Below are 18,440 nucleotides of genomic sequence, written 5' to 3'. Positions count from 1 at the left end.
TATTTATCCTACGGCAGGGTAATGAGATTCCTTCTATTATTGTATGTTTTCAGGGTAATATGTATCAGTTAAGCATTTCTTCAGCATTAATAGCTTTGTAAGATAATTTTATCCCAGACATGGTGATATAAGTTTTTTTAGTTGAAGACATAAGGCACTATCTTTTTAATCTGCTATAGTCTTTATGATCTGAATGGTATAATCAATTGTTTGTTTAAGTATACTTCTCTTTCTCTTTTGTTTCTTTAATGCAATTTGTGTAAATTATTTGTGCTTTTATGGTTATTATTTAAGCTGAATAATAGATATTCTGACTGACTTTAACAAGTCAAAGGCTTTCTTTTTTAGCTGAGCTATTCATCCTAACCAAGATTTCCACCCCTTAACTATCACAATAACCCAGTTGGATTACACCTAACCCAAAACGCTTCTCCAAATCTGAAGTCAATGCATTTAAGATCACCTACCTTCAGAATCTCTCAAAACACTCGATGACAAACTTTAAACACAAGATCCTGCCAGAATTTCCAGAAACCCTATTTGCATACCAATACCATTGCTTTTAAAAAGGAACCTTAAAAACCGACCTCTTCCTCTTCATGCACAATACTGACCTAGAGTTCCGCTGTTTACAAAATAATCTGAATGTCTCCTCATTGACAAACATTCCCTTTGGACGCAAATGTGCAGCACTCTGCCGCCTAAACTGTAATATTTTTATTTCTATCTTTAACAATCGGAAAAAAATGTTCTAAGCTAATGATCCAATCTTGGCCCTGGTCTACCCTCTTTTTCCTTCTCTTAGACCTCTGCCCTCTTGACTGTCCCCCACTAGACAATAAGCCACAAACTCTGGTCAGACCCCGTTCAACTCCTACTCAGGCATTCTACGTGCCAAATCACTTCACCCCAACTCATTCACTCCCCGGCCTCCCCATCACTGACAATAATCGCCTTCCTTTGGAGATCACCTACTCCAAACCTCTCACCCTGCTCTAGCATTAAAAAAGACCTTCAACATCTTATCTTCAAATCAACAGCTTTCCCCCCATCACCCACAAGTTATCCAATATATGCCCTGTCCGATATCCTTTTGTCTACCCACCCTCTCCTCCTTCCTTTCACCCTATATTCCATTTGTTGGTTATCACTATGCCCTTTCCCCCCATATTTGGAAATTTCTCCCCCCTATTAGTGAGGCAAGAGCTTAACTTTAAACTGCCTGCACCACACACAAAGCCTTGCGTTCCTGTTTGCCCATCTACCTTACTAAAAAATTGAAGATTTCAAGTTCAAAACAGGGTTCAAGAAATACGTAATCCTTTCACCACTAAACAAGAATGATACATGAACCAAACATTTTCGGAAAGCATAACAACAATCATCCCTTCCTCCAACCCTCTGTATGACCAGATGCCATGCTACCTTTAAAATGAATTTAAAGCTCTTTTCTTTGATTGACATTCAGGCTGGATCTATGCTCTCTTGCTCACGCTTGAATGTCTGTTTTCACTTTTCCTGTGTTGTATCTGTAATGTTTTCTCACTATGATTAATGGCAATTATACTCTTGCAAAGAATTCTAATGACCCTAGGCCATGTCCGTGGTATATGCAACCACAATTATACATACATAGTTATAAAATAAATGTACAACGTGGGTGCCAGTCTTGATATTTTCCTACACTTGTCAACCCTGTCTTACATAACGGACAGGGAAAAAGAGGTGACCGATATCCTGCTCCAGGACAGTTGGCACTGTGGCCTGGTGTCCCTTTGGTGATGGTGCACCAGGTCTAAGATTTACAGCAGAATGTTCACCGGTGTAGACCTTGTGCTTCCCCTAAATGTAAATAGACTGGAGGAACTGGGTTTGGCGGGCTGAGAGCACTGCAGATTTATGGTGGTTCCCGCTCTCTATCCAACTTTAAATGAGATCTATGCATTGAAGTTCCACTCAAAAGGTGTGTGTGAGGAAACAACAGGTTAGCAGTTGTAGCTGTGGAATGTTCAAGTACACGGCCTATGTGTGACACTGACGTTTTTAGCGCACTGCCTTCTGTTTGAATTATATTTAAAAGTTAAAACACAAGCTTATGCTCTAGAATTTGGGGTTGAATACATGTGGAAGAACAATATTAAAGAATGTGTTTTTTGCAATTTTTAAAACTGTTTGAATCTGACACTGTTAAATAAGTTTTAATGTAATGAATAAAATGTATCTCTATAATGTATTTTGATTGCCTCTACAGAAACATGACGGAACACTACTTTACACCTCTGGTTTTGTGCATTGGTTTCCTTAAACTTCCAAAGGCAGTAACAGCAGATGAAAATGTGACAGCATCCTCATATGCAAGCAACAGAAGTAAGAACTGATTTATTTCTACCTACATAGAATTGCATTAACCCATCCATTAATGTTTTCTCTAAACAATAACATATGCTAAAAGCATCATTAAAGTACTGTACCTTTTTGCAGACATTGCTGATCATCGATCATGGTTAATGCTAACTTTTATAACTGATTAACCCACTTTGATTACAATACTAGGTAAACCTCTCCTAAATATAAGTATGCTAGTCTGTGGTGAAGAGATCTTTATATGATCTGTAACTTGGTTCTCACAAATCCAAAAAAACAGACCTGCAAAGTTAAACCTGATACTGTAAGAAATGCCTGGCTCACCCTTGGTAACTTGGGACAAGTAGCAAATCCTTTCTTAGAGAAAAAAACATTTGGTATAGGTGAAACATGTAGGCAAGAAGCAATACAGTTAATAGTCTCAAGCCAATTTAGTGAAAAAGTACAAAAATGAAATAAAAAATGTATAATTGAAAAGAAGAACAATTATTAGGGTTCTTAAGTTACAGGGATAACAAAAACAACCTATAGCAAAGCCATTAGAAAATGCTCTTACTGTTTTGTACAGGAAATGCAGAAATATATGAAATGCTAAAATATCATCCATACAATTTACCACGATCTAGGCACCTCGGTGTATGAATTTGGGTTGTAGTTGGTGGTGGAACCCAGTGAAAGTGTTTGATTTAATCTTAGAAAATGTCTGCATCATTGATGTATTGAGTTCTTCAATATGTAGCTAGTGATAGATCCACTAGGTTAGGTTCTTTCTTTGAGCGCTCCAGCCCTACCTTCAAATCTCCCCTCAGAAAGGTTCAAGAGGGAAAAAAGTTAAATGGAGCTAAGGTAGATGTGTCTTTTTTTCAAGTAGGATTGGCCAGTGGTCCTGTTCATTCCTAAAACATTTGAAACCACTTCTACCTTGAAGGAAAATCCTCAAACTTTAAGGATTGGTTCCTGCTTCTTCTGTCCATTTTTTCAAGATGCATGAGGGTTCCTACAACAAATGTCATGCTCAAACTGGCCTACTGTAAGGTTTGCTGGTATGCAATTTATTTCCCTCTCTCTCTCTCTCTCTCTCTCTTTCTGCATCTTCTGTACACTTCAGCCACAGGAAGGAAGTTACAAATGGACAAGTAGGCATCAGGGTTGTAATACCCATGTGTATCAGCAGCAGGCTGCTCCACCGGTCCGGGAGCACATTGTTGGAGTAAAGGTTCAAGACAGATACATCTCTGCAATACTCTGGTTGGCAGTATTGACCTATTCAGAACACAAGGCAGGACAGACTTTTTCCTATTCAGGTCCAAGCAGATTCTTTTATCTGAGGAGGGGGGGAGGGGCGGTGTAAAGGAAAGTTTTTGAATAAATAGATCAGTCAGTATTGGTAATTAGGACTAACCAGATCTTACAATATTCATAGCAGCAGTAAATCACATTTCTTTTTCTATGTATGTGCCTTGTGGCAGCCGCACTACCCTACAGTTTCATGCAGCAAACATGCAGACTGCTCTCTCCTGACTTTCTATTTAAACAAGGAACAAGAGCAAACCATATGTCCATGTGAACTGGGTATAGCTAGTCAGCCAATAGACAATGTTCACAAGGAACTCATTTGGACAATAGATGTAAAAGATAAGGTAAGGTGTGTTACTTTCTTTTTACAAAATCTGAGTTTGTAGTTAGAATGGGGAGTTATGTCCTTTTAACTCTGTTATTATATTAGATAAATATAGAATCAATCAAAGTTTTAAACTTGAGGCCCACAAACAATGATTTTCTCTCAAGCCCACTGCAAATGAACATGGACATAGCATTTATTTTGCAAACAACAATCATAAGAAAAAAAGAGTTAAGCTATTACTGTGTATTCATACTATATACAAGATAAAAAGTGATCCAAGTGACTTTCGTGCCCCAGGATAGTGACCAAAACCAACAGTGACATATTATACAGTGACTACTAAAACATAAGCAGTTGGTTACTGGAATAAACTGGGAGGTCTCTTGTGGAATCAACTTATCAATTCACTCAATAGGGATTTTTTCCTTTGGTGTCCTAGGACTCTCCCTTTTAACTCCATTGGTGCGGTGCAGATTCACCCCGTGCGTTGACAATGATTGATTCCCATTGTTCATGACGAGCTCAGCTGGTCATGAGTGTACGAGAGGTGTACCTCATGACGAGCTGAGCTTGTCATGAGCATCGAAGGGGTTAAAAGTCGATGACGTTTCGACCCTCTTGCATTACGGGGTCTCTTCAGGACAAGGGATTCTGAGGACTGCAATGGGACAATGAATTAAAATGACAAATGCCTAAAGTAAGCAGCAGAAAGGAAGATAACCTTGAGTGAGCTTACCCCAGGCAATGATATTGGCCAAAGGTTTTAAATTAGATTGTCTTGATGTTGATGGTCAAGGGTTGGTGACCTTGTCGTGGGTCAGGCAGACTCCGGCAAGGAATCCGTTAAGTATAGCGTTCAATGGTTGTCCGGTCTCAAAGGTACCAAGCGTAGGGAATCAGCAAAGTTAATGTAGGGTACTGGTCGCCCTACCAATTGATACGGGCACTGGTCACCCTATCTTATTAGTATAGCAAACTAGGGGCCTATTAGGATGGCGGACGGACCAGCATCCGTCCGCCACCCCCGAGGTGGAGGGACCATCCGCAGGGGCAGCGGCGGTCCCTCCGTGCGAATTAGGATGTGACCGCCACCCTGGCGGTCACATCCTGTATATTTAACATTGCAGCGAGTGCTGCTTTAAGCAGCACCCACTGCAAGGTTAAATATGCATGCTTTCCATTTGCATGCACAAAACGGCAGGTACCGCGCGGTGCCTGCCGCCTTGTACATGCAAATGCTGGGGGGGTACCATAGGTACCCCCCATGTGCACCCCCCACCCCCGACACCCTGGGAGCCCGCAAGGGCCCCCCAGAAGCTATTGTCCACATGCTTTTCCACGGCAGTAAATCCGCAGCGCAAAAGCATGTTTTCAAACCCATTGTAATTTGGCTGGCGATGTCTTGCAGACACGCCACCAAATTGCGGCCAACACCCCGCGGATCAGCGGCGGACGGACCTGCCATCCGCCGCTGATCCCACCGCCATCATAATCTGGTGGTGGGTGTTTTGAAGGTCCGCAGCACTGATTCCGCATCCTCCGGGCCGGCGGTGGCTTTCACCGGCCCGGAGGATGCGGAATCGCCGCTATCATAATCGACCCACTAGTGCTGTACACAGGCAAGAGGAAGGGCACTGACCACCAGGGAAATCACATAAGTTGCCCTTGTGCCTCAATCAGCAGTAATGGAATTGAGCGCCAAGAAAACAGTAAGTTAGTACAGGGCACTGGTCTCCCTGGTGTGGAGATAAGGGGCACTTGTCACCCTATCAAATTAGTGTAGCAGCCTCTTGCTCAGATCAGGCAAGGGGGGCCACTGGTCACCCGGGAAACATTTAAGGTCCCCTAGTGCTGCAATCAGCTTACAATGAAGCCTTAGTGATGAGTATCATCTCTCACAGACACCAGAGAAAAAATCCCTATTGAGTAAATTGACTAATTGATTCCACAAGGGACTTCCCAGTTTATTCCAATAACCAACTGCTTCTTTTTAGTAGTCACTGTATAATACGTCACTGTTGGTTTTGTTCACTATCCTGGGACACGAAAGTCACTTGGATCGCTTTTTATCATGTATATAGTAAGAATACACAGTAATAGCTTAACCCTTTTTTTCTTATGATTGTTGTTTGCAAAATAAAAGCTATGCCCATGTTCGGCTGAAGTGAGCTTGTCAGAAATTAATTGCTTTTGGGCTTCAATTTTGAAACTTTGATTGATTTTATATTTATCCAATATTATAACAGAGTTAGAAGGACATAACTCCCCATTCTAACTACACTTTACCTTATCTTTCACATCTATTGTTCAAATGAGTTCCTTGTGAACATTGTCTATTGGCTGACTCTCCTGACTATCAGCACCACAAAAAATCTTATGTGAGCCACTACTTGGTGTAGTTCTCCTTGCCCCATTGGGTCTCCTGGTTCCACTCTCTGAACTAGAAAGTATAACTGGAATTTATTCACACTCATAAGTCCCTCTTGTTAGTCCCTAGGGGCTTCCTACCCCATCATGGAGGCTGTCTGGTGAGTCACTCAAAGTAGCTAAAACCTGCTATTCACCACAAATGTGTGCCCGGTTTCCGGCACTGCAGAGATAGGTGGGACACTAAATACTTTATTTTTGTTCTCCAGGTATGCTCTTCTTACAACTGTACAAGTGTCCTGTACATAGATGGGTACCTCTCCCGAGTGACACATAAGGCTATTTGAAAATAAATATCCTGCTAATTTTAAAACTATCAAATACAGTTAAAACTGTTTTTAAGGCCATATTGACTGCAGAGGTTCCAAACACTGGAAATTCAAAGATATTAAGCAGGCGAAACACAGCAAAAAGTTTGATTTTCCTATTGAAGGATGTTGCATAATGTTGTTCCAGGTTGAGCTAGCCATGTCATGGACGTCCTTAGCTGCACACAATGTCTTCAGTTACATGATGAATGAATTTTGTCTTCCATTTTGTGGATCTTTTCATGTCTTAATTTTACTGAGAAGTACAATTTTTGACAACCTGCCCTACATCCACAGAAGGAACAAGCTGACCAATAACAATCACGGCAGCAGCCTTTCTCCTGCCCCTATAACTGACATGCAACGCCACGAGTGGCTGTGATCATAGTATAGAAGAACCAACCCTATAGTTGTGCTGGATGCAACTATACACATATGTTGCATCCTGAGGCCCATTTACAGCCACATTGCACCATCTACATGTTTTCTCCTTTTCTCCCATGCTCCAATAAACTATAAGATAAAATTGTCAAACTGTATCCACATATATTTTGATATATCTGCTGGACAATTTTAAGATACCGTTGTCCCTAATATGGAAGTTCCCTGTAAAACTAGTTCTCAAAATGGTAGCCTATTCTAATAGTCAGCACAGATAGATCTGCTTTGTGATAAAACATTTTCCTTGGATTCTCCTGTGCAGCTGAAAGATTATTTGGACATAGCTATTGGGTCTGCATATATTTAGGTTAGGTTTGGCTCACCCATCAATAGTATTAAAAAGATATCTTAGCATATTTTCATTTTACTTCCCAACCATATTTCTAATGCAATCCACTTCAAAGGGGAATTTATCAATAGTCTGATTGTCATACAGTACCACAATGAAACTTGCTTGAAAGCTGTGCCATTTTGTCCATGGAGCATCTATAAAGGAATCTATAGAATTTAAGTAAACTAGGGACCGAATCGGACAACCATATGGCAGACAGCCACAGCCCGTGGAGGAAGTTGCGGTGGGGCAGGCAGGCGGGGTGGGGGAGGGGCAGGGTGGGGGGTGATAAACACCGGAATATGGATGATTGCAGGTCAGTAAAAAATTCAATAAATAAAATGAATTTCGTTCCCTGCAGGGAACGAAATTCGTTTTATTAATTCAGAGAACGAAATTCGTTTTATTAATTGATTTGTTTACTTACCTGCAATCATCCATATTCCGGTGTTTATCACCTCCCCCACCCTGCCCCTCCCCCGCCCCGCCTGCCTGCCCCACCGCAACTCCCTCCACGGGCCGCGGCTGATGGCAGAATGGCTGTAACTTTAGCATGGTAGCCTTTAAAAAGTTGTTGCAAAGTATTATCCCTGAATTAATTAATTAATGTACTACTAAACTTCTTAAAAGATAGTCAAAACAACAAGGAAAGTTAAATAAAGGCCATTCTCGCCCCAAATCCCATTGAACTAAACTCCTCTCAAAAGGAAGAATCTGAGTCTTATCATAATTCTTTTTTTGTTTGTTTTGTATGAAAAAAGCTCCCTGTACATCAAGTTTCTCTTGAGTCCAACAAGTGCTAAATGTTGACTGTTATCTGCATTCCCAATAATCAACATGCACAATGGTTTCTAAAAACAGAGTTAGGGTCCTATCACGATGGCGGGTGGACATAGTCTGCCCGCCACCGTAACAGAGCGCGGGACCACCCGCCGATGCTGTGGTGGTCCCGCCATGCACATTAGGATGCGCCAGCCACACTGGCGGGCGCATCCTGAGTCTTTTCCATTGTGGGTGGATCTGCTGGCTGCAGACCCGCCCACAATGGAAAAGGACTGTGCACAGCACTGCCATGCACTACATGGCAGGCACCACTTGGTGCCTACCATGTAGTGCATGGCAATGAGGTGGGGTACCATAGGTACCCCCATGTGCACGCCTAACCCCCCTCCACCCTGGGGACCCACAACGGGCCCCCAAAGTAAAGATTGTATGCCTCCGTTGAAAGCCTCCGTTGACGCCGTGGAAAGGCCATTGACCGCCAACATTGTAATATGGATGGCGGTGTCTCACAGACACTGCCACACGGTGTCTCACAGACGAGTCGACCGGTGGAAAAGAGGCAGAAGGTCTTTCCGTCTGCCGCGGACCCCCCAGCCATCATAATATGGCGTGGGGTCTTTGCTGTGCGGGTGGCGGGCAGATCGCCCCTGCCGGGCCGGCGGTGACTACTGCCGGCCCGGCGCGGCTATCCGCCCCCCATCCTAATGGGCCTCTAAATGTTTTGATTATCGTGTTATTTTTTCAACACTATCCCCATGTTGGGAACTATTTATAGGGCCACCATTTTGTTGGTTCTTCTGTACTAAAAATAATAAGAACTGTTTTTTAAAATATTTTGCGTCTGCCATTTCTGAACAATATTAATAAAGAGTGTTACTATCACCTAATGTAATGGTGCTCACTTTATCAATCTGGGTAGAGTGGCAGGCTCAGTTGTCATAGCAGGAGATTGCAATTCCAATCCGCATTTCACATCACTTGTCAGCAGTGAATCTTTAAATCACTGAGCCCCCCTTCTGGGTTGGGTTCTTCCATACATTTTTCTGTATTTTGTGTTGTAATATGCTTTATGATATTCAATGTAGTCCCTTGGACCTTAATTTCCTGCATCATTTTTGAGGTTTTCAGGTCCTCTCGAACGTCATAGGTTTCCAAGAATTTTCCAAGTGCATTTTCCATTGCATATGAAATACCTCACCAATAGTATTGGACTCTGGTCCTGCTATATCTGTATGTTTAAACATTCCACGGTCCCTCATTTCTCAAACCCCAATGTTGCTGCCTTTAATAATAAATGTATTAAATCGATATGAAACCAACTGTTTTCACCTGCATTCTTAGAGACTGAAGCAAAACATTAAATAAGTGATTTTTCTGCCCCCCTGCTGCAAATGGTTTACTTCCTTCATAGATAACGTAGTCCTGATTTTGTTAGAATTTTCTTCTCCATACATGTATTTGTAGAAGTATTTATTTCGACCCTCTATCATATTTTGACAAAGCTAATTGTCAATGTGTGCTGAACACATTTTATCTCACTTCTTTGTTTTGTCTGTCTCTATTGTTTCTTTCATTTAAAAGGCATAGATTAGGAAGAATAAACCATTCATAATCACTTAATTTTAAATTGTTAAACTTTATTTCGGCCAGTTTGGCCATAAAAGACACATATATATAAAAAAACAGACAGTTATAATAGCATACATACAACAACATTTAAAAAACAGTAAGTTTAAAAATGTAGTACAAGTTACTTTTCATCTCCTCGATTTAAACACATTTCATTTTGGCAACAGATTTTTATCGGCATATATAAAAGTTCTACTCAGAGTATCTGGCCAAGTTTCCTGCGAGTAATATACACTGAATAAAGGAACCTGCTTATGCTAAATACAATAAACTGAGTTGTATTGCTTTTTATAATCCTATATGCTGTAGAGCAGGATCTGGTTCCTAGGAGAGTGCACATGGGTTTTAGCCATTTCTTTCGAGCCTTCAAGTAGGCACTACATATACACAACATGTGGACCTCATTCTCCTTGCAGGGGTTTAAACACATAGAACAACACCCGCTTTTGTCATTCGAGCCTCCCAGTCTTTTCTGTGACCAACGTTCTGTATTATAACTCAACATAAGGATCCCATATCTAAACTTCAGATAAAGGGACTTTGCAATAGGTGGCTCTATTTCATCTAAAAAAGATTCGAAGCGGGGTTCGTCTTTAAAGGATAAAAAATCTTGGATTAGAGATCCAACTCTGCTTTCGTGTACGAGCCTGTCACTCATGTAAGACCAAAAGGCTCGTTTTACAATAGATTTGGAAAAAGCCGGTAAATTGTCAGGATTCTCCCACATTGAGTACAGGCCCAGAAGCGTGAACCAGTTTTTTAATGTGCACAAGCCACTGAATAGAGTTAAAAGAATCAAGGATCAACAATTCTTGAAGGCCATTTCTGTATTCGAGCAGGTCTGGGGTAGACCACAACCTAACCCAAAACATTAATGGTCTTATAATGGCAAAGTAGTCTGTTCTTTTAAAATTCAAGTCAAGCTGGAGGGGTATTAAGGGTGTACTATTCGGGACCCTTACAATAGCTCTCATGAATTTATTGTCCAAACCCTGAAAGCTATCTCTGGCCCAAGGTCCCCATATCTCTGCTCCGTACAACACAGCAGATTGAATTTTAAATTTAAAAAGCTCTAAGACAGGGGTTACACTCTTGTTTATGCTAACGTTTAATCTACATATAATTGGTTTGACGTTGTGGGCATATGATACCTTACTTTTCTCAATTTGGGCCTTCCAACTTAGTTTGGAATCAAGTGTAACGCCCAGATAGGAAAAGTTTTCCACTGTTCCTAATTTCTGGCCATTCAAAGTCAAAAACCCTCTGTCCGGTTTGCTGGGGTTTAGTGCCATACATTTCGTTTTATCAGCATTTATTTCCAGGCCCTTGGTCATGCAATAGCAGCTAAAGGAGTTTAAGAGTGCCTGGAGTCCTTTCTTGGTCTGGGATATAAGAATGGTATCGTCCGCAAGGAGCAACGCAGGCACCCTCTCTCCGTTAAGCTGCGGGGAATCATTGGTACAACCATTCAAATAATTGGGGGCATCATTAACAAACAAGGAAAATAAGGTAGGGGCCAAGACACACCCTTGGCGAACCCCACGTTCAATGGGGATGTTACGCGTCAGTTCGCCATTTGGACCCCACCTGATGTTTGCATAATTTCCAGCATGCAACTCAACTATTTGGGCCAAAAGACACCCTGGCAAGCCTACCTCACTTAAGGTCCTCCAGAGCAAGTTGCGAGGGACAAGGTCAAATGCGGCTTTCAGATCTACGAAAGCTACATACAAATGACCTTTCCTGATATGCACGTACTTCCAGATCAAACAACAGAATCTGAATATTTGATCTATGGTACTAGTCTTGCTCCTAAAGCCAGCTTGAAATTTGGAGATTATTTTTGAGTCCTCCAGCCAGTCATTAATCCGAAATAGTAAGTGTTTGGAATAGAGTTTTTGCAGGATATCCATTAGACTAATTGGTCTATAGTTTGAAGGTACCAATCTATTCCCCTTTTTAAAAATTAACACAACTTTCGCTGCACGCCAACTATCTGGAAAACAACAACTTGCAGACAAAACATTAAACAAACGATTTACATAAGGAGCCCATACTTCAATGTTATGTTTGTATAGATCCCCCGGTATTTTATCAGGGCCTGGTGCTTTGCAGTTTTTTAGTTCATTAATCGCCCTTATTGTTTCCTCCAGTGTGAAGTCAAGGGGTTCGATAGGCGGAGGGGACCATGGTATCTTGTTATCATCACCATCATATTGTTTATAAAGGGATGTGAAGTGGGTCACCCATGTCATTTCATCCAAAAACGTGTCTTTTACAGCTCTGCCTGCATGCCCCTCGTTTGCCACCAGCCTCCAAAAGCCAACATTATCATTAGTCTTTGCAGCAACTAGCATTTCTGACCAGATTGACTCTTCCCATAGTTTTTTCGATGTTTTTTGGGCACACTTATATACCTCCCTTGCAAGTTTGACTCCTTCCTTTGATTTGCTTTTGATAGCAAGCAGGAGATTTCTCTTGGCCAGCCTGCATGAATGATCATACCATAGTTTTCCGTGGCTCCCCACTCTTTTATTTTGTTGCTTTTTCCTTGGCATTTTTGACAAGCAGGTTTTTAGTTCACTGAAGAAAACATTGTGCAGTTCAATAAAGTGATCAAAGTGGACAGGTAGAAAAGATTGACCAGCTATAGGACCGAGCATTTCCCCAAAGAGAGAGTACACCGATGCTAGGGCCTTGCCATCAGACAAAATATAGGGCCATTTTACTGCACGCCTATTATTATTTATGTGTACATCCTCACATATTTTGCCATTGGTGGTCTCAGATGATGGAGTAGCTAGGTTGGCAGTAATATCACTAAACATTTGCACATCAATGTAAAGTTCTAAAGGGTAGTGATCACTTTCCTCCCTACTTGCCACTTTCAAGTCAATCAAATAATGCCAAAGACTAAGGGAAACAAGTATGAAATCTAGATTGCTGTTGGATTTCGCAAAAGTAGGATGTTTTGACAAATCCGAAGGGAGGCGGCCGTTACATGCTCTAAGACCATGATCTGCAGTTAGCCTTAGCAATTGAACGGCCAAAGTGGAGCACTTAACAGAGTTTGAGGTTTCAAGCTGGGGGATTTTGTACACCTGGTCCTCGTCCTCAAAAACGTCATTAATACCAGAAACCGGTTCAAAGTTGCAGTTTAGGTCGCCTCCCAGAATTACCGGAGTATCTCCAACCACCTTATTCAAAAAGAGATCCAGTGTTTCCAGAGTTGGTGAGACCTTGGAATGGGCAAGTGGTCTATTGTAGACGTTGACAATGTAACATTCATTTCCATTTGAGGGTACAATTTTTAAGGCCAGAATATCGGGTGTACCTGTATCTATAATTTCAACCCTCATAACCAAGGTGATTTTAAGCCATATAATCAACCCCCCTGACGGTCTCCCCTTATCAGACTGGACTGCCTCACTCAGACTGGACTGCCTCAATCACTTAATAAATTTGAACCTATATACTTTGGACAAATTATAAATCTCCCTTGACTGCTTCCAGTCTCTTTAGGCATATTACAGGCGGCTGTTCGTTGTGGTGTGCCCTTGTAAGTAGACATGCTGCCAGGTGTGTGTTGCAACTCTTTGTATGTAGCTGGAGAATTTGACCTATTTCACAGAGCAAGGATCCAGATAATTCTTAATGTCATTGATCTTGAAAAAGGACTACAGACGTCGCTCGTTTTTGTTTTTCGTTTAGCAAAAAAGCATACAGCGCACTATATTTTAGTTCCAGGGGCGGCTCTAGGGTCATGGTGGCCCTGGGCAGGGAGCGTAGGTAGGGGACCCCGGAAGAGGGGGTCCGGGTGGGGCAGAGCGCGGAGGCCAGTAAAGAGGGGGGGGGTCAGGGTGTTTAGAAGTGGAACTGAGCCGGAGGCCGCCAAATCCCTGCCAGGAGCCGCCACACAAATATGTATCCATCCTCAGAGGATAAATATATTAAGGATATATACTGGTGTTCGAGCAGTAGCGGCACCCCCCCCCCCCCCCCCCCCCCCAGCGCCTTGAGACCCTACGGGTATGTAGCGCGCTTTATAAGTGTCACTGATTGATTGATTGAGTGTGGTGGCCCCTGGGGTTTGGTGGCCCTGTGCAGGTGCACAGCTTGCACATGCCTAAGGCCGGCCCTGTCAGTTCCATCCATCTTCACAAACACAGCTACTTCATTGTTCCTCCTGTTCTCCCTTTCTAATGCATTTCGTTAAACTTCGGTGCAACTACGTTATCAAATTATTTTATCATCACTTTACTCATCTATACCGTATGGGATACATATGTAAGGTCTCAGAAGAGCATTTACGAAGTGTGGCACCTTCTCCAAGGTAATAGATAAAACGCTATAGAGTATACTATGAGTAAGCTGAGGGCTTTGAAGCAGCTAGTGAAGGAAATGGAAAAGAAAGGAGAAACCAGTAGATTTTTCATTGTTTGGGTGAAAAAGGAAAAATTTACGAGAAATCATGTTTTCTGAAAAGAGAGACAAGCATATTATGTAAAGATAGTTGCAGCATTGGCAAACTGTAAGAAAAGGGAAAGGAGAAAATGTCAACGAGTGATGGAATACAGTCAGGCTCTTATGTTTTTTAAAAGTTAACAGAGGGGAAGCTGATCGTGTGATAGCAGGAATAGCGTCATTGTTCACAAAAGTAAACACAAGAAACGTGGGATTAATGTAACCAATCTAAAGGAGTGACGGACACAACCAGAATGAATGCAGTGCGGTAAAGCAATAAAAGCTGATGTAATACTTATTAAGCAAATTCACAGCTTAAATGAAGAAGGGCTCCTATGTTCGTTCTAAATAAATGTGATTAAAGTTCTAAAACTCATTCTGCCGTAATCATGTTTTTTTCTCTGGTGTTATCGTAGCTATACCATTGGGCCTTTGTTGGAACATATAGATCTACTACTACTCTAGAACCCAGATTTTCAAATGCAGAATGAGATATTGCATTTGAAGGCAATAGAAAGTGTTGGAAAGTTGGTTATTGGTAGGAGTAAGTATGCACCTACCACTAGTAATAAGGCCACTAACACTTTTTAGTCAGGTAAAGGTCTCAGCAAATTAGCCCCTTGCTCAACCCTTGGTAGCTGACAACAAGCTGTCAGGCCTAACGTAGGGGATAGGAGTGTAAAGCATTAAAAAAAAACAATAGATGAAATAAGTACGACACAGCACACAATCATAATCCCACACTTTATAAAAATAGGAAATATTTTTATGAACGAATAGACATCAAAGTGTTAAAAATCCAATGTAGGGAACCGGAGATATGAGTTTTTAGAGATTAACCACGTCATTGTGCTTAAAAACCTAAAGCGCCACTCTGGGACATCTGGTCACATTTGACCGGGACAAAGTTAAAGTTTGAGGCCTGGTCGGATACACTAAGCAGAAGATCCCAGTCAAAGTTTTACCTACACACTTAGAAACCTTTCTGGAGCTTTTTCTTCCGACACCGCTCAACCCTCCACAGCCGGCCAGATTTGGAGAGGGTTTGCCGGCTTGACTTTCCACGAGGGCTTTCATTAGGACAGACCTGAAATCCTGGCCTGGTCGCAGTTGAAGGTAGTTGCTTGCTTCTGGACATCGGGTTGGTCACCTCATGGAGCTTTTTCACCAAAACGCTCCAAAGTTTAGGAGGTGCTTCCTGAAGGTCTCCCTGTAGGTTCAAAGAGTCCAAATCACCAATCCAAAGGTCTGGAATCTCCTAGATGGTCTCTAGGATGTCTGGTCTACAATTCCCGCAATGCAACTAACCAAATCCTTAAACGTCTACTGGACGCACTCCAGGATGGGAGCGCTTGGTGGAGATGATGCAGGTAGGCTCTGGTGGCCTGTAGCCTGTTATGTTATGTTATTGGTATTTGTAGCGCACACAGATACTCAGAGGAGTGTCCCGGCACGAATCTTGAGGAGTGAGGGAAAGCTGATTAGATAAAGAGGCGCGTGTTCAGATTTTTTATTTTTAAAGAATGGGATCCTGAATGCTACAGAGAGCAAAAGGCATCAAATTCCAAGACAGAGCAACCTTCAAGGCAAGGGAACTACTGCCCATCATTTGCAGTCAAAAGCAGGGGACATAAGCCAGGAGTTGAGAAGCAGAGAGCAGTTGTCTAATAGAAGTGTAAAAGTGAATTAGACCTGAAGCATGCAGGGCACGATGTGCTATGACCAGAGCTTTGAACTTAACTCGTTCAGCCAAGGGCAGCCAGTGAAGTGCGCGCAGATGTTGTCTCACACTGCTTCTGATAGGGATGTTAAAGAGAAGCCTGACCGCTGCATTCTGGACTACTTGTAGTTTGTTATGCAGGTAGCCCGGGAGGCTAATGTACAGGGCATTGGTGTAATCAATACATGATAAAATTAGGGCTAGGGTGACCATTTCTGTAGCAGCCCTGGGGAGAAGTGGTAGAAATTTCCTGAGGGATTTAAGTAATCCAAAACTGTTCCCGGCTAGCTTCTTGATCTGGGTAGAGAACAAGAGATTCTCCTCAAACCAGATCCCCAGATTCTTGGCGGGTTGCCCCATTGAGGCTGGCATAGAGAAATCAGCCTGATGTGTTTCTCTAAACGAAGAGGGAAACTTCCATAAAGGAGGATTTCAGATATCTCCTCACTGCATTTAAGTTGGGAAGAGGCCACCCAATGAAAAACCGTGGTCAAGCATTTTTTTGCAGAGGAGGTAGAACACTCAGTTTTTCCCCAAGTAAACAAGAGCTGGGTATCGTCAGCATAAGCAATTATTTTGGCCTCCAAATCCTCCGCCAATTGGACCATGTGAGTAACATTAATGTTATAATGGTGGGCGCTCAAAGAGGACCCCTGTGGAACCCCTGTAGACACCATCTCGGGTGAAGAAGCAAACAGGGGGAGCCATACATACATGATGCATCTTGCCCTCCAGAAACGATTTAAGCCAACCCCAGGCAGTGCCCGATATGCCAATGTCCGCTAGTCGGGCGAGCAGCATAGAGTGGGGAACAGTGTCAAATGCCGCAGAGAGTTCCAGAAAAATCAGAGCTGCCATCCCGCCAGCATCCAAACAATGCTGGATGTTCTCAGACACTTCCACTAGAGCTGTCGGCCTATAGATCAGGAAGCCTCCAAAGGTAAAAATGTGCAGAAATGCAGATGCTAAAATACAATGCTTCACATTCCCCCAATGGGAGAGCCTCATCCCGATGGAACACCCACTTATTTCTGTATATAATTGCCCCCCTCCCCCTCTCCTGCCTGTGCGGTTAACTCTAGAGATCCTGTAACCATCTGGAATGGCCATCGTAACAGTAGGATATGAAAATTCATCCAACCATGTCTCAGTAATGAACAGGAGGTCAACTGGTTTGTCCGAGAGGATGTCAAATACATCATGATAGTGCTTCGTTAGTGAACAAGTGTTAATCATTGCAGCACAAATTAACGGGCTCTGCTTACCAATGCTGGTAGAAATACTGGGCAGGGCAGAGCCAACTGAGCCAGAACCCAAAGAGTAGCGCATATCGGGCACGCGGTACCGGGGAGCACTGACATATCCCAACTGCTAGAATCGGAGCAGGGATGAGGGCGGAACATCTGCAATCGCTTGCTGCTGTAGGGCCGCAGACCCTCAGGTAGGGTGTGAATCGGGCAGCGAGGCTGGCGCTGGCAGCTACCGGGACGCTGACGGGCACAGACGGGCTTGCCTTAGGTGCGCCTTCGGTGCACCAGTGGCGCGTCTGCGCAGCGTGCATATTTATGGAGCAACTAGAGAGCGCACTGCCCAAAATGGCATCTCTAGGTGTTGAGCGGGGAAAGCAGGAAGTAGCAACCCCTCGGAGAAAGTCAGTACATCAAATTCATACAGTAAGCTCCCAATAGTGTAAAATCAATTTAAAATGACTAAAATAGTTTTGAAGGAATAGCAGAGAAATTCAGTGTGCAAATAACGCAAAGTAAAGTGCAAATTGGCAAAAGGTAGGCAAAGCAAATCCCCAAAGGCACATGCATCTGTGCAGCGCATATTTATGGGGATGTTCCGCCGACAGCTGGAGAGCGCACTGCCCAAAATGGCGTCTCTTGATGTCCAGCGGGGAAAGCAGGAAGTAGAAACCCCTTGAGGAAAGTCAGTACATCATATTCATACAGTCAGCTCCCAACAGTGTAAATTCGAATTAAAATGACTAAAATCGTTTTTAAGAAATAGCAGCGAAATTCAGTGTGCAAATAACGCAAAGTAAAAGGGCAAATCAGCAAAAGGTAGGTGGAACAAATCCCTAAAGGCACCGGCATCCATGCAGAGTGCATATTTATTGGGATGTTCCGCTGACAACTTGAGAGCGCACTGCCCAAAATGGTATCTCTAGGTGTCAAGCGGGGAAAGCAAGAAGTAGCAGCCCCTCGGGGAAAGTCAGTACATCAGATTCATATAGTCAGCTCCCAACAGTGTAAAATTGATTTAAAATGACTAAAATAGTTTTTAAGGAATAGCAGCAAAATTCAGTGTGCAAATAACTCAAAGTAAAGTGCAAATCGGCAAAAG

The 18,440-nt window shown here is 42.7% G+C and overlaps 1 protein-coding gene across 1 annotated transcript in view; it reads left to right on the top strand.

Annotated features, from left to right (window-relative positions):
• Positions 1–18,440, top strand: part of PTPRE (protein tyrosine phosphatase receptor type E) — a 934,466-nt gene that overhangs the window by 455,303 nt on the left and 460,723 nt on the right. The window contains exon 4 of the mRNA XM_086922566.1: positions 2,252–2,367. Coding sequence (XP_086778692.1) covers positions 2,256–2,367 — 112 coding nt within the window. The 5' untranslated portion in view covers positions 2,252–2,255. The remainder of the gene's footprint in view (positions 1–2,251; positions 2,368–18,440) is intronic.

This window comes from Lissotriton vulgaris, chromosome 5, assembly GCF_964263255.1.
Source record: "Lissotriton vulgaris chromosome 5, aLisVul1.2, whole genome shotgun sequence".
Taxonomy (NCBI): domain Eukaryota; kingdom Metazoa; phylum Chordata; class Amphibia; order Caudata; family Salamandridae; genus Lissotriton; species Lissotriton vulgaris.
The sequence above is the reverse complement of the archived record's forward strand: the minus strand, read 5'-3'. Positions and strand labels throughout refer to the sequence as shown.